The 12,008-nt window shown below is 44.4% G+C and overlaps 1 protein-coding gene across 2 annotated transcripts; it reads right to left on the bottom strand.

Annotated features, from left to right (window-relative positions):
- Nucleotides 1-2,590: 2,590 nt before the first annotated feature.
- Nucleotides 2,591-11,437, bottom strand: ramp2 (receptor (G protein-coupled) activity modifying protein 2). Of its 2 annotated transcripts, XM_062532283.1 has the most exons (7): nucleotides 11,346-11,437; nucleotides 8,931-9,074; nucleotides 7,473-7,573; nucleotides 6,787-6,847; nucleotides 4,751-4,792; nucleotides 4,414-4,582; nucleotides 2,591-4,330 (listed from the first exon to the last, which is right to left on the bottom strand). In XM_062532283.1, the coding sequence occupies exons 2-7, from the start codon at nucleotides 9,019-9,021 to the stop codon at nucleotides 4,081-4,083; spliced, it is 714 nt and encodes a 237-aa protein (XP_062388267.1). In that variant the 5' UTR covers nucleotides 9,022-9,074; nucleotides 11,346-11,437; the 3' UTR covers nucleotides 2,591-4,080. The 2 variants fall into 2 exon arrangements, with proteins under 2 accessions (XP_062388267.1, XP_062388268.1); XM_062532284.1 differs by lacking the exon at nucleotides 11,346-11,437 and having other exon boundaries at nucleotides 6,787-6,841; nucleotides 8,931-9,161.
- Between the last annotated feature and the right edge of the window lie 571 nt (nucleotides 11,438-12,008).

The raw sequence follows: 12,008 nt of genomic DNA, 5'->3' as shown, positions 1-12,008 counted from the left end.
GGTGTTTGTGCAACCGATCTCATCCTAAGGGGGCCTTAAGTCAGATTTAGAGGGAAAAACCTTAACTTAAGGTGCAACCGGCCCCAGGTTTACAAGTGCATGTACGTCACTTCTATTGGTAATGTGGTCATATATTGATGCAGGGACGTGTGGGAACCTGAACTTCTCCTGGAGGAATGAATGCAACCAGTGCAAAGGCCCTAAACCAGAGGGAGCTGGAGGGATGTCGCCCTTGGGAGGTGAGAGAGGAAGTGATGAAGGAATGGGTAAGCAAAAGAAAGAGTTTTCAGTTGGGGAGTTGCATAGGTGTTGTTTGTTTGTTTGTTTTTTAGATACACACATCTTTCAAAACTATAGAGCTTCTAATGAGTTTAACAGAAGCAGCTTATCAAAGTTTGCAAAAGCAATACAATGTTAATGCAGCCAAGAGTAAGACGTCTTTTTTGTCTATCTCTGTTTGCAGGAGGAGGAGGAGGAGGAGGAGGGGGCTTCGGGGGAGACCGAGGGGGCAGGGGTGGCTTTGATCGCGGAGGATTCCGAGGTCGTGGGGGAGACCGCGGGGGATTCAGAGGGCGTGGAGGGGACCGTGGAGGGGACCGCGGAGGCTTCGGCCCGGGAAAAATGGATGGAAGGTGGGCAGTCTTTCCTTGCTGTGGGATCAAAATCATACTGATGTAATCCAAAAGCAAGAGATTTGCAGAGGCACTCCGGAGATTTTTAGAAATATAAAAGCCTTTAATAATACATGGCAAACACTGGGTTTCAAAAGCACATGGGCTTACACGTTGCAGCCATATTGGCCTTCAAGTGCCCCTGCAAATCTTTGTTTTGCTTTTGGATTCTCACCTTACCCGTAGCAGAAGAGCACCTGAGTACTAATTTATAGACTCCTGAGCGCCCTAAGCCCTTTTGTTTTTTCTCATACTGATGTAACTTCAATGTGTCTGCCAACCACTGTGACTGCTGTTGTCACTATTAGACTGACATGAGGGTGGGTGAGGATGATGAGAGTGCTGGTGTTCTTGGTGCGTTCTCAGGTCGGACCACCGGCACGACCGCAGGGACCGTCCCTACTAAACTGGAACTGGAACTGGATCCGACCCCTCACGCCGCCACTCCTCAACCTCATCTTGGGACCAGCAATGACTCTTCCTCCCCTTTTGTATACTATACAGTGTTTTCAAGTTCTTGCTTTTGAATGTGTTCGTGTCCTGTGTGGAGAATCAGGACCTACTTTTAGGAACATGTGAGACACACACACACACACACACACACGCACACACACACACACACACACACACACACACACACACCAATTTATACACATATACTTTTATTTATCTCCAAGGATAGTGTTACTTTGGCCTGCATCCATGTGTTGAAGTGTTTGTGTTACTTTAATCTCTCTTGTTAGTGTTTGTTGGGTTTAATATTTTGATATACAGAATGTGTTACAGAACTAAAAGAAATTACACTAGTTGTATGCCTCTACTTTCCTTTTTACAGCAATAATAGAGTGATTGCTGACTGGGAGAACATATTTTATGGGGTTACGATTTTATATGGCTCATGATTCTTATGACAACAGCGAACCCCTAGTGAGTTTGATATCACAATTCATTTTTGCACTTGGTTTTAAAGGTACAATTGAAAACGTGAGAATGACATTATTATGGTCTGTAGCCTCAGGGGGGCAGTCTTTCAACTACTATCCACTGCTTTCCACTTCCAAATCTGCACATTTTAGTTCCCAGAGCCAATTCTGCCAGTCAACAGCTGTTAATGAAGTCTGTGAAAGGCATACGCTAGGATAGCAGCAGTATTCGGGGCTCACCACAGAGAATGCCTGTGTCTCTGGCATCTGCACCAACACAAAAACCTTTCTCTGAAAAGTTGCCTTTTTGCAGGTGTGGTTGTGTCCCCAATAGAGTCACAAAGGTTATGTCACCTGCAGTTGCATCCTAGCAACAGGAGTGTGGGCACACAGTGAGTCAGGACGAGCACCGCGAGTAACAGAGGACGGAGTGTACTATCTAATGTGTGTACATTTCAGTGTGATGAAAGGGCACATTCAACAGGACCGGTATCATGACCTAATGCACATATCTCCCCAAATCTCTCCCCAGTGACTACTGTAGTTCCTCTTGATTTAAAGATTTCAGCTGAACACAAAACACAGATGTCCAGGGTCCTCTGTGAGTGTTCGGGGTCAAGAATGAAGGCGCTTTTGCATGTAGAACAAATGATATTGTACTTCTGGTCTAATCTCCATCCTGTCTCTGTAGATTATTCCTTGATTAACCAGCACTTCACATAAATAAGAAGAGATCGTTGCTACATCATTTTTACCCCTCATATCAATCAATCAATCAGTCATTTTGTATTCAATAGAGAAATGTACAGTATTTAACTGTTTAAGCGCTAAATCCAAGGTGTTGCTATTCCAAAAGTGGTTTTGCTAACATTACAGGCTTACAAATGCAATCAACAAACACTGAAGCCATTGAGGAAGGCAAGTACAATGACCGGTTTACAGACTCTTAATTTATCTTGAACAATACATGACACACAAGTACATGAACAGCATGAGTAAACAAAGAGTAAATATTTATTTGGTCATTTAAACTGAAAGACTCTCCACATTGGCTTTCATTGTCATACCAAAACAGCATACTGCTATTACATTGTTATGCCATTATTATGTTATCTAAAAATATATCTTGGGCATGGACAAACACACCAAACCGGGTGTCTGCCAGAGATGAGAGGAATCCCAAGGGCACTGCCAGGCGCAAGCCTTGCCACCCTCTCATTAGGGGACAATGCCCGGAAAACATTCCTCACCATTGTGTTGCTGAGGCTCGTCCTCAACCCTGACCCCCCCCCCCCCACACACACACACACACACACACACACACACACACACACACACACACTTCCTCCGGTAATCGGAGCAGTCCATTCGGGCCATCCCCAACGCAACTGGCCTATCGTCAGAGAGCACACCCTGATTTTTCCTCTCAGCTGGCCACTAGTCTGCTACATTCATCAATTACGCTCGCAGTCAGATAATGAAGAGTACAAAAACTTCTCTTTTCCCGGTTACCATTTGAAAATACATATTATTATTATTATTATTTATAATACCATTATTGGCTGCAATAGCCTCGTCTTGTCATTTTTTTTTCTTTTCTTTCCTGTTGGCATCTCAGTTGGGACAAACAATGGCCCTGTCACTTTCTCAGCAAGCTGTTGGAGCCTTTGTCATCAAACTGATGCCAAAATTACCTAAGTGCTATGAAAATAACCTTTATATGATATAATTTACTGACACCCTCTATCCTATACATTAGTTTAAAATATGTAAGTCGCACATTCCTAAATGTCTAATTCCCGTTCTGAAATACTCATAATCTAGGAAAAACGCACCATAAAGCCAGCCCAGTATTGAGCTGGAGTTGTGGGGAGGTTAATACCATAGACTATAGGTCCTGCGTCCACTATGTCTGAGACTGTTTTTCATCTCCAGTCCACGTCAACAATGTGCAATTCACCCTTTAAATCCCCTCAGTGACATTAAAGAGTGCATCTCTAGTCAAAACTAGATTCCAAATTCACTTTAAGTGGGGCCTCTTCTGATTGATGAGCATGCCTGTTGCATGAGAAGCACAGCACTCCAGTGAGGCAAGCTTCACTGTCAATCACACAAAGAGGATGGCATGAATATAAAAAAAATCATGTGACAAGATTAACCATTAAGAAAGAGTTGCGAGCTGCAAAATTAGTTGCAGCTTTTGCGATTCACAAATTGCATTAGTTCAAATTGTTATTATGACAGAAGTCAAATAGTTGTGCAGCCTTACATCAAAGACATTGTGTTGAAAAGAAAAACAAAAAAAACCTGTCATCACTCCAATCTGAATGGATGGAGACAGCAGAGCACAAGATGAGCTGCTTGAGATGATGTGGAAGAAGTGTGTGTGTGTGTGTGTGTGTGTGTGTGTGTGTGTGTGTGTGTGTGTGTGTCCGTGTCCAATGCAGCATGGGCAGCAGCGTGAGCAACAGTGACCGGTCCACACGTCAAGACCTGCCGTCTCCATTCTTGGTCTTGAGCACAACGAGGATGACCATGACAGGGATGAGGCAGATGGGCGTCATGACCAGGGCGAACACGATGCTGGGAGGTGGGTCCCTCAGCTCCTCCACAGCGCAGTCTTGAAAGAACTTGGAGTGAATGTTGACAAACACCTTCTCCACAAAAGAATTGGGCCATGGGATCAGCAGACAGTCAGCGATCAGCTCAGTGCACTCTGTGAAGCTGTTGTAAGGCCTATGGCATTCAGAGGACAGTTATCAGTTTAAGTTTCCTTCCACACTGGAGGGATGGATAATAAATAAATACCAGATACTTACTCTTGCACTATGTCCCACCGACATAGGTCTGTTGTGTTAAACTGCCCCATGTCATTTAAAAAATGATGGTAACAAAAGTGTTCATGTAGAAGATTGTAGCAGTCGAGCCTTGGTACAAGTCCACATAATTCACAGTAGTAGCCACAAGAAGTGGTCTTATTACCACAATCTGTGAAGCAACAGTTTAAAAGTCAGCTTATATGAAAATTGCTTAAAGAAGTAGGCCTAACTACGAGCTTGGCGCCTTCATCTAACAATAATTGAAATGCTTATGAATGCCCTGAGACCTATTGATGAGGACAACGATAAAGAAATCAGAATTTATTTTTTATCTTACCGAGTGTCGTGCTGTGTGTACTATGCACCATCCCGTTGGTATCTAGAAAAGAGAACATTCCTTTTGAATGAAGAGTGGAGAAAGGACATATTCTATTCACCTTAAAAACAGATGCCCTTACAGCGCGATCCCCAGACAGAACTATTGACTCCGTGCAATATTTTGGCAGAATTCATGAAGGAAGAGCATGGTGAAAGTTAACAGTCCAGTTTAATAACACTTACCGGAAAAAACAGAGAGGAACACTCCTAAAAAAGTAAGGGTTCCCCTCATGACAGAGAAATCGAGGCGGGACTATCTGACTGTCTGCAGAGAGCTTCCAAGCGTGCCGAACAGCACAAGGCATAACAGGAAATGCAAGAGGGTGGGAACGCAACGCGCTGTAACCTCCGGTTACCAGATGTTGAGGTCTTACCAGCGGTTACCAGAGGATCCTGACGGCGACGGGACTGCCCACTTTTTGACCGCTCCTATCGCCCTCTTTTGCTCTTCCTTCCCTAGCATCTCATCTCACGTCTCAGTTTTCATATGGAGAAGTGGGTGGGTACGATTGTCCTTTGCCCCGTCCAAGTTTCCTTTCCATACTAAGGCTACCCAAAACCAGGTGAAAACTTTCAAGGAAATAATCGTTTTATTTGTCTTATACCTCCGCTTGCCAATTGCAGTGTCATACATCATATTTTTCCGAGTTGTGAACTGTCCTAATAGGGCCATTTTTTCCTTGCCTGGTACAGCTGGGCTACAGCAATATCTGTCTGCACCTCCTTAGACCTTTTTTGGTCCTTTTTTGGTCCAGCCACAGTTTCAGAGTTTCAATTCAAAAGAAGTGGGGGAGGCTGTCTAAAGTCCTCAGTGAGCCAGGAGCTTTACGTAACATTTGCAGGCTGTTTTGCCATGTGAGTGCAAGTCTTGGTAAGACTTCAGACAACAAACAGACGTTTTCTGGACATATAAACCTGAAGAAATCTCAGAAAAGTTCAGATCAGATTTGACCCTTTTGACTTAGGCTATGTAGGCTATTGGCAGCTGGTGCCTTTAGATTACTGACTTGTTACAATGTGCCGGCTCGGTGTTACAAAGTGGTGTTGTTCCCATCCCTTTTCTGTCATGTTGTGTTGTGTTGTGCTGTGCTGTACTTTGTGGGTTCGTTGTTAAAGAGATTTGAACTCCGTCTGGTTGAAGGAGAAGGACGTGGTGGATATTGCTGACAATACGGTTTTGATTAACCTTTGACACAATCCATGTGTGGGCCATGTGGCCAGTCTCACTGGTCCTGCGCTGGCCGGCAAGCCTGCCCTGTGTGTTTGCTGGCCTGAAAAAGATCCCCCATGGCTGTTGCTCTTGGCAGTTAACTCAATATCTGTTGTGCTTTTTCTCAGCAAGAGGCCCCTGTCCACCTCCACTTGTGTGTTTGTTCTGTCTTGACTGACTTGATCTCCTGTGGACTTATGCTCACATCACGTCTCACACATGATCACAGAAACCCATCTTGCGGAACACGGTCAAAACACGTTGTTGCTTTAGCCATAATGTCCCAAAGAGGCTGGAGAATCTTTCATATTGTCAAGTTGATTCGTATTGTCATTTAGATACAGGAGAGGTGAGTGGAAAGTGTCCTTTTCTTTCTGATACAATGTTTCTTCACATTTCCCTATGCTTTCATCATTTGAGTCTTCATCTCCATGATGGTTTGATGTTGGAGACACACTGCTGCTGAGTTATGACACTAAAGCTATAGGACCTGCTTGACTGCTGAGGGATGTGTGTGTGTGTGTGTGTGTGTGTGTGTGTGTGTGTGTGTGTGTGTGTGTGTGTGTGTGTGTGTGTGTGTGTGTGTGTGTGTGTGTGTGTGTGTGTGTGTGTGTGTGTGTGTGTGTGTGTGTGTGTGTGTGTGTGTGTGTGTGTGTTTTAAATCACAAGTTAACTGCGTCTTCTCTGTCTGCCAGTTTTGTATTGAAGTCATTACAGTATTTACGGGGCATGGCCTTCTTTGAAGACCTGATAGGGTTCAGCTACAGTAAAGGAAAGGTTCTTACTCGACTTGTATGTCTCATGTGTGGGCACTGTTGAAGAGGGCCGGACGGTCTCGGTCTCGGTCTAGAAGTCAAGGAGGAGTTTTATGTCAAAATTCAGTTCAAACTTACATTTTTGCTTTGTTTTGTGAAAATCAAGGTGGTTATCAAATCAAAAGTAACTTATTAAGGTTAAGTCACTAATATGTCCCTTGTCTGTGTCTCCTCTTGCTGTAATCTATTAGAGAGAGGCCAGTCTGCTGCTTGGTAAATATACACACAAGGATGGTTAGAAGATTTGAAATAACCGGTAACAAGGTCTCACTACATTTTGATACAAATAACCGGTAACTAGGTCTCACTACATTTTGATACACTCTCTTTCCACTCAATATGAAGTCATCCTTGCTCCTATATTTCTGTAAAATGGGCTATTGATGTCTTATTCATATGGCCCTATACATGCACTTTTGCATATTATGGAGCAGTCACACACATCCTGTCCATTAAAGCATGCTATTGACCTGATAGAGACGAGATCACCTCAGTGGATTGGAATATATCCAATACGAATCCTAGCCTCTTCCTCAGCTAACTGAGCAAAGAGCTGACAACATTAAATTTGTCCAAGGAATTCATAGTGAAATGTATTGTATCCAACACAGTTTAATATTGCAAAGACCCAAATGTGTATAGGCTAGATTTCTCACCCAGATTTGCATGGTGCTCTCCGGATCCTTCAGGTCCCCCATGTTCTTGCTCTCATTCACCAGAGCCCTGACGTTCCCTAGCAGCAGGCTGCTGTACATCACTAGGAAGCAGTGGAACACACACACAGTCACACACACACAGGGCCTCTCAGGAAGAAGTCTTAATATAGCCAGTCACAAAGGTGGATACACTAATCTAATAGTGTAGAAGCGGGTGCGCACATCTGAATATTTTAAAATTAGGTGCTGGACTCAAAAAAGCAACAGTAAAAAGGACAAAGCTTTAGTGTGCGGACTTGTTTGTCCTTTTTACGGATACAATCTACTCACGTGAACACAGTGATACGGTGTGTATGTGCTGTTTTTATTTACATGTGTACACACACATACACACATTTACATTCATTAAAACGCTTACATTTACATGTTCTTTTATCCAAAGTAGCTTACAAAATGATGGATAACATTCAAGTTACATTGCAAAGGAGACCTTAGGTAAAAAATAATACTCCAGAATGTCGAGGTACTAAGTGGTCATGTGGTCAAAGGAGATGGTTGAAAGAGAATGTGGTAGAGAGAAGTAGAAAGGACAGAGGAAGAAAAGTGTATATGTGCACACAATACACACACACACACAGAGAGAAAGAGAGAGAGAGAGAGAGAGAGATGTGATACACACATTACATAAATATATCAAGAGAGTGAAATCTATCAGATGTTAGCATGTTTCTCTTCTAATTGAGGTTGACTATTCAGTGAGTGAGACAAAAGAGTTGCTGAGTGTGGGGGGGGGGGGCAGGGCGGGGAAGGGATGCCCTGTCCTCCCATTCTTCCTGTGCAAAGGGTCTCGAGTGCTCATTTCCTGTACTCCTGTTTAAACCACTGTCATTGGTGCACAGCAGTGGCAGGAAAGACTCGGCCTCGCTATTGCCTAATTCTGGAAATTAATATTTCTCGCTCAAATTAGACATCAGTGTAATACTTATCTGCCCATATTCATTTGACCTTTTTATCATATAACCCCAATGCCCATTTAAACAGTGATGTTATGTAACAGGTAATGTGCATGTAGGGAAAAGCAGCTTTTCTTAGCAACAACAAATATTGACTTCAGTTGTCATAAAGTTAATATGTTGACTTCAGTTGTCAGTGTGTGTACATTGTGTGTGTGAGTGTGTGTGTGTGTGTGTATGTTTGTTCACTAGATTCATTTATTACCTCTACATCTGTTCCCCAACACTCTCCCTCTGGCACTCCGAAACAGCCTGTGAGAATTCTCAACTCTCCAGTCAGCTTAGCAGGCTACGCAAAAACCCAGTGGTCTAAAACAGCTCTGTCAAGCTCTGTCTCTCCCTCTTTTTCTCTCTCTCTCTCTATCTCTCCCTGTCTCTCTCTGTTTCCCCTTTTTTTCTTCATTTATTCCAGCAGTAAGAGTCAAGTAAGAAGGACACAGCTTACCCCAGACGAGAGGAGAAGGCGCGGGGACGCAGGCTGCTGTTCTCATGGTGTCGGCTCGCCTCTGTCTCTCCTCGGCCAAGTCGGAGCGCATGTGAGAGAGAGAGAGACAGAGAGAAAGAGACACTCGCCTGCGGCAGGAAAGTGCTATAAAAACAACAGGAAGTGTTAATTTCCTCAGATGGGTGGCGAACACTCACAATGGGACTCCAGCACCAGCAGCCTCTTATGTTCTCTCTCTCTCTCTCTCCCGTCCCACCACTCCCAAATCCTTTTTTTTCTCTTTCCATTTTCTGGTGTGAGCCCCTCTCTCTGCCTCACTCTCTCTCTTTTTCTCAGTCATTTTCTCTCTCTCTCTCTCTTTCTTTCAGCCTTAGAATAAATACAATCTCTCATGCAGATTCGTCTATCTGCATCTCTGAACATTGAAGACTACCTTTGTTCAGAATTTGTCCCCCCATTTGATCCTGAAATCGCAACTTTACCTTCAGGTATCAAATACATACAGTACACACACGTCACCACCCCTCCAGAGTGATATACTCAGCTCATGTAAAGCACAATTTGGAAAAAAAACCCAAACAATATTTAATTATTCCCAAATATTCCTTGGGAACGCTCAAGAACTGCTGGGTTTCCATACCAACCCTGACTGAGAGAGACTCCATTAGGTCAGTGTAAGCCATAGCAGTGTACCACAGATCAGGACTTTCAGGTTAACATGTCCAGGGAGAGCATTGATGGAGGTGTTCTTCTACCACTGCTGACAGCCTCCGAGAGACACCTGTCACTCTGGGCTATAGTGTACGTGTACCATACTGGCCCCGCCAAGCTGTGGCACTGTACAGTAACTAGGGCTGATCTGGAGCCAGGGGTGGAGCAGTGGAACCAAATGAATTTGAGCAGTTTCTCTTTGGATTCAATTACTCTGTCAAGAGTCAGCGTGACAGTTGATGTGTTAAGCTGCATTTGAGTTGAAATGATCACCTCACCGTAATCATTTTGCCAGATGTTGATGAGCGTCTTCTGAATGAAAACAGGTTTACACAATTTTACCAGAAAGTTGTTTCAGCCCATTACTCAGTATATCACCCACGTTGCACAAACACAGTGACCGTTGGTTTGACCGTTTTTCTGTGTGTGTGTGTGTGTGTGTGTGTGTGTGCATGTCTGTGTGTGTCATTGTGTTTCTTTGCATTTGCGCATTTCCAATGTATTTGCCTGTGAGTGTCTGTTCATTGCCTGATTACTGACTCATGGCTATCCCTGCATTCCACCCCTACCACACGTTCATATCATTCGCAAATACCATCCTGTGGTCTGTGAACAGGGACATGGGGAGGGTTTATCAGAAGGCAAGCCTCTGCTTCCCTGGTGTCCAGCGCAGCACCACAGCATGACGGTAGATAAATAACCACTGTGCCCCACTGAAGCTTAAGATCACACCATTCCCATCGTTGCCATGTGAATAGACATCGAATGGACTCGAAGCACCACGTGAGTCTGGGTGCTAAACTCCCAGGGTGATCTGCTGTCTTTCCTCGTCTCCAAGAGTGATCTGTGGTCTTTCCTCGTCTCCAAGAGTGATCTGTGGTCTTTCCTCGTCTCCAAGAGTGATCTGTGGTCTTTTCTCGTCTCCAAGAGTGATCTGTGGTCTTTCCTCGTCTCCAAGAGTGATCTGTGGTCTTTCCTCGTCTCCAAGAGTGATCTGTGGTCTTTTCTCGTCTCCAAGAGTGATCTGTGGTCTTGTCTCCTTTCATGAGCGTCTAGTTTTTTTTCTCCACAGATTTGTTGGGTGTTAGAACAACTCTGACAGTCTTCAGTCTGATATGTGTGTGTGTGTGTGTGTGTGTGTGTGCGTGTGTGTGTGTGTGTGTGTGTGCGTGCACAGTCTACTTTAAATCTGACACTAAGTTTTTGTAAAACATATTGATGATATCCACTTTTTTTAACATCCATCCGTTAATGTTAACAATGTTCCTCCACCATCGCAGTTATAGATGACATAGGTGTAGTGTGATTCCTACACACTGAGCACTGCTGGAGAGAATCCAGTGAGCCACATATGGGTCTCTCTCTCTCTCTCTCTCTCTCTCTCTCTCTCTCTCTCTCTCCCTCGGACTGCTATAGGTCCAAACCAAAGACTCGGAGCTTCATATGATATAATCATGTGTGTTTACTGTGTTAGAGATAAAGCCTGATGACAAACAGCGCTGGCCCGGAGGAATGGCTTTCCCTGCTGCTGACGCACGCCCCGCGGCCCAGACGCTCTCGGTGACGCACCGCGCTGCACACTCACAGCGTTTACCGTTAGCACAGCTCTGGGACTGGGCAGTGTTTTAGCTATAAAGTACACATAGACACACACGCACATAATCATAAACACACACACACACACACACACACACACACACACACACACTAACTCAGCTGTTCCCTTCTCTCTCTCGCTCTCAGCTGGGCTTGGACCAGGGCCTTGTGAGTTCAGAGAGCCAAAATTGTTTCCACATTTTCGTCCTAATCAGAGTTGAGTGTTTCTTCTCCTGCGCGCTGCGCTGGCTCTCCGCTGATCGCACACTGTAACTGATTTAGTGACCCAGGCACCGTGGTGGTGTAAGAGCTCTGGCTGGAGCTCTTACTACAGGACGGGGGCCTGAGGAGGAGCTAAGGGTAACTAGAGGTCACTCCGCACCACTGACACACAGTCAGCCTGTGTGTGGAACGATGCGCTTGGGAGCACAATGCCATCGAGGATGACAATGTGTTTTATGGAGAATGATTTTTCACTCACCAAAAGACCCATGTTGTCTTACGCAAACATGACCAATCATCTCAACAAATGTTGTCTCAGTATCAGCCAGATGTAGGCATGGCCTGTATTACAAAACCAGATGATTGTGATGATCACGACTTTGAAGCCTTCTGCAGATGTTTTCCATCTTGAGTTGGTGGAGGCACATAAAGCTTTACATAGACAGGCTATAGGGACGCGATAGCCTGACAGGTTTGTCTTTGTTTTCCTTTTACCAGTGTTTGTTTCAATTCAGTCAGAACTATTACATGCTCGGGCCACCTTGCAGT

Source organism: Sardina pilchardus, chromosome 3 (genome assembly GCF_963854185.1).
Source record: "Sardina pilchardus chromosome 3, fSarPil1.1, whole genome shotgun sequence".
NCBI lineage: Eukaryota > Metazoa > Chordata > Actinopteri > Clupeiformes > Clupeidae > Sardina > Sardina pilchardus.
This window is presented reverse-complemented; position numbering and strand designations above follow the sequence as displayed.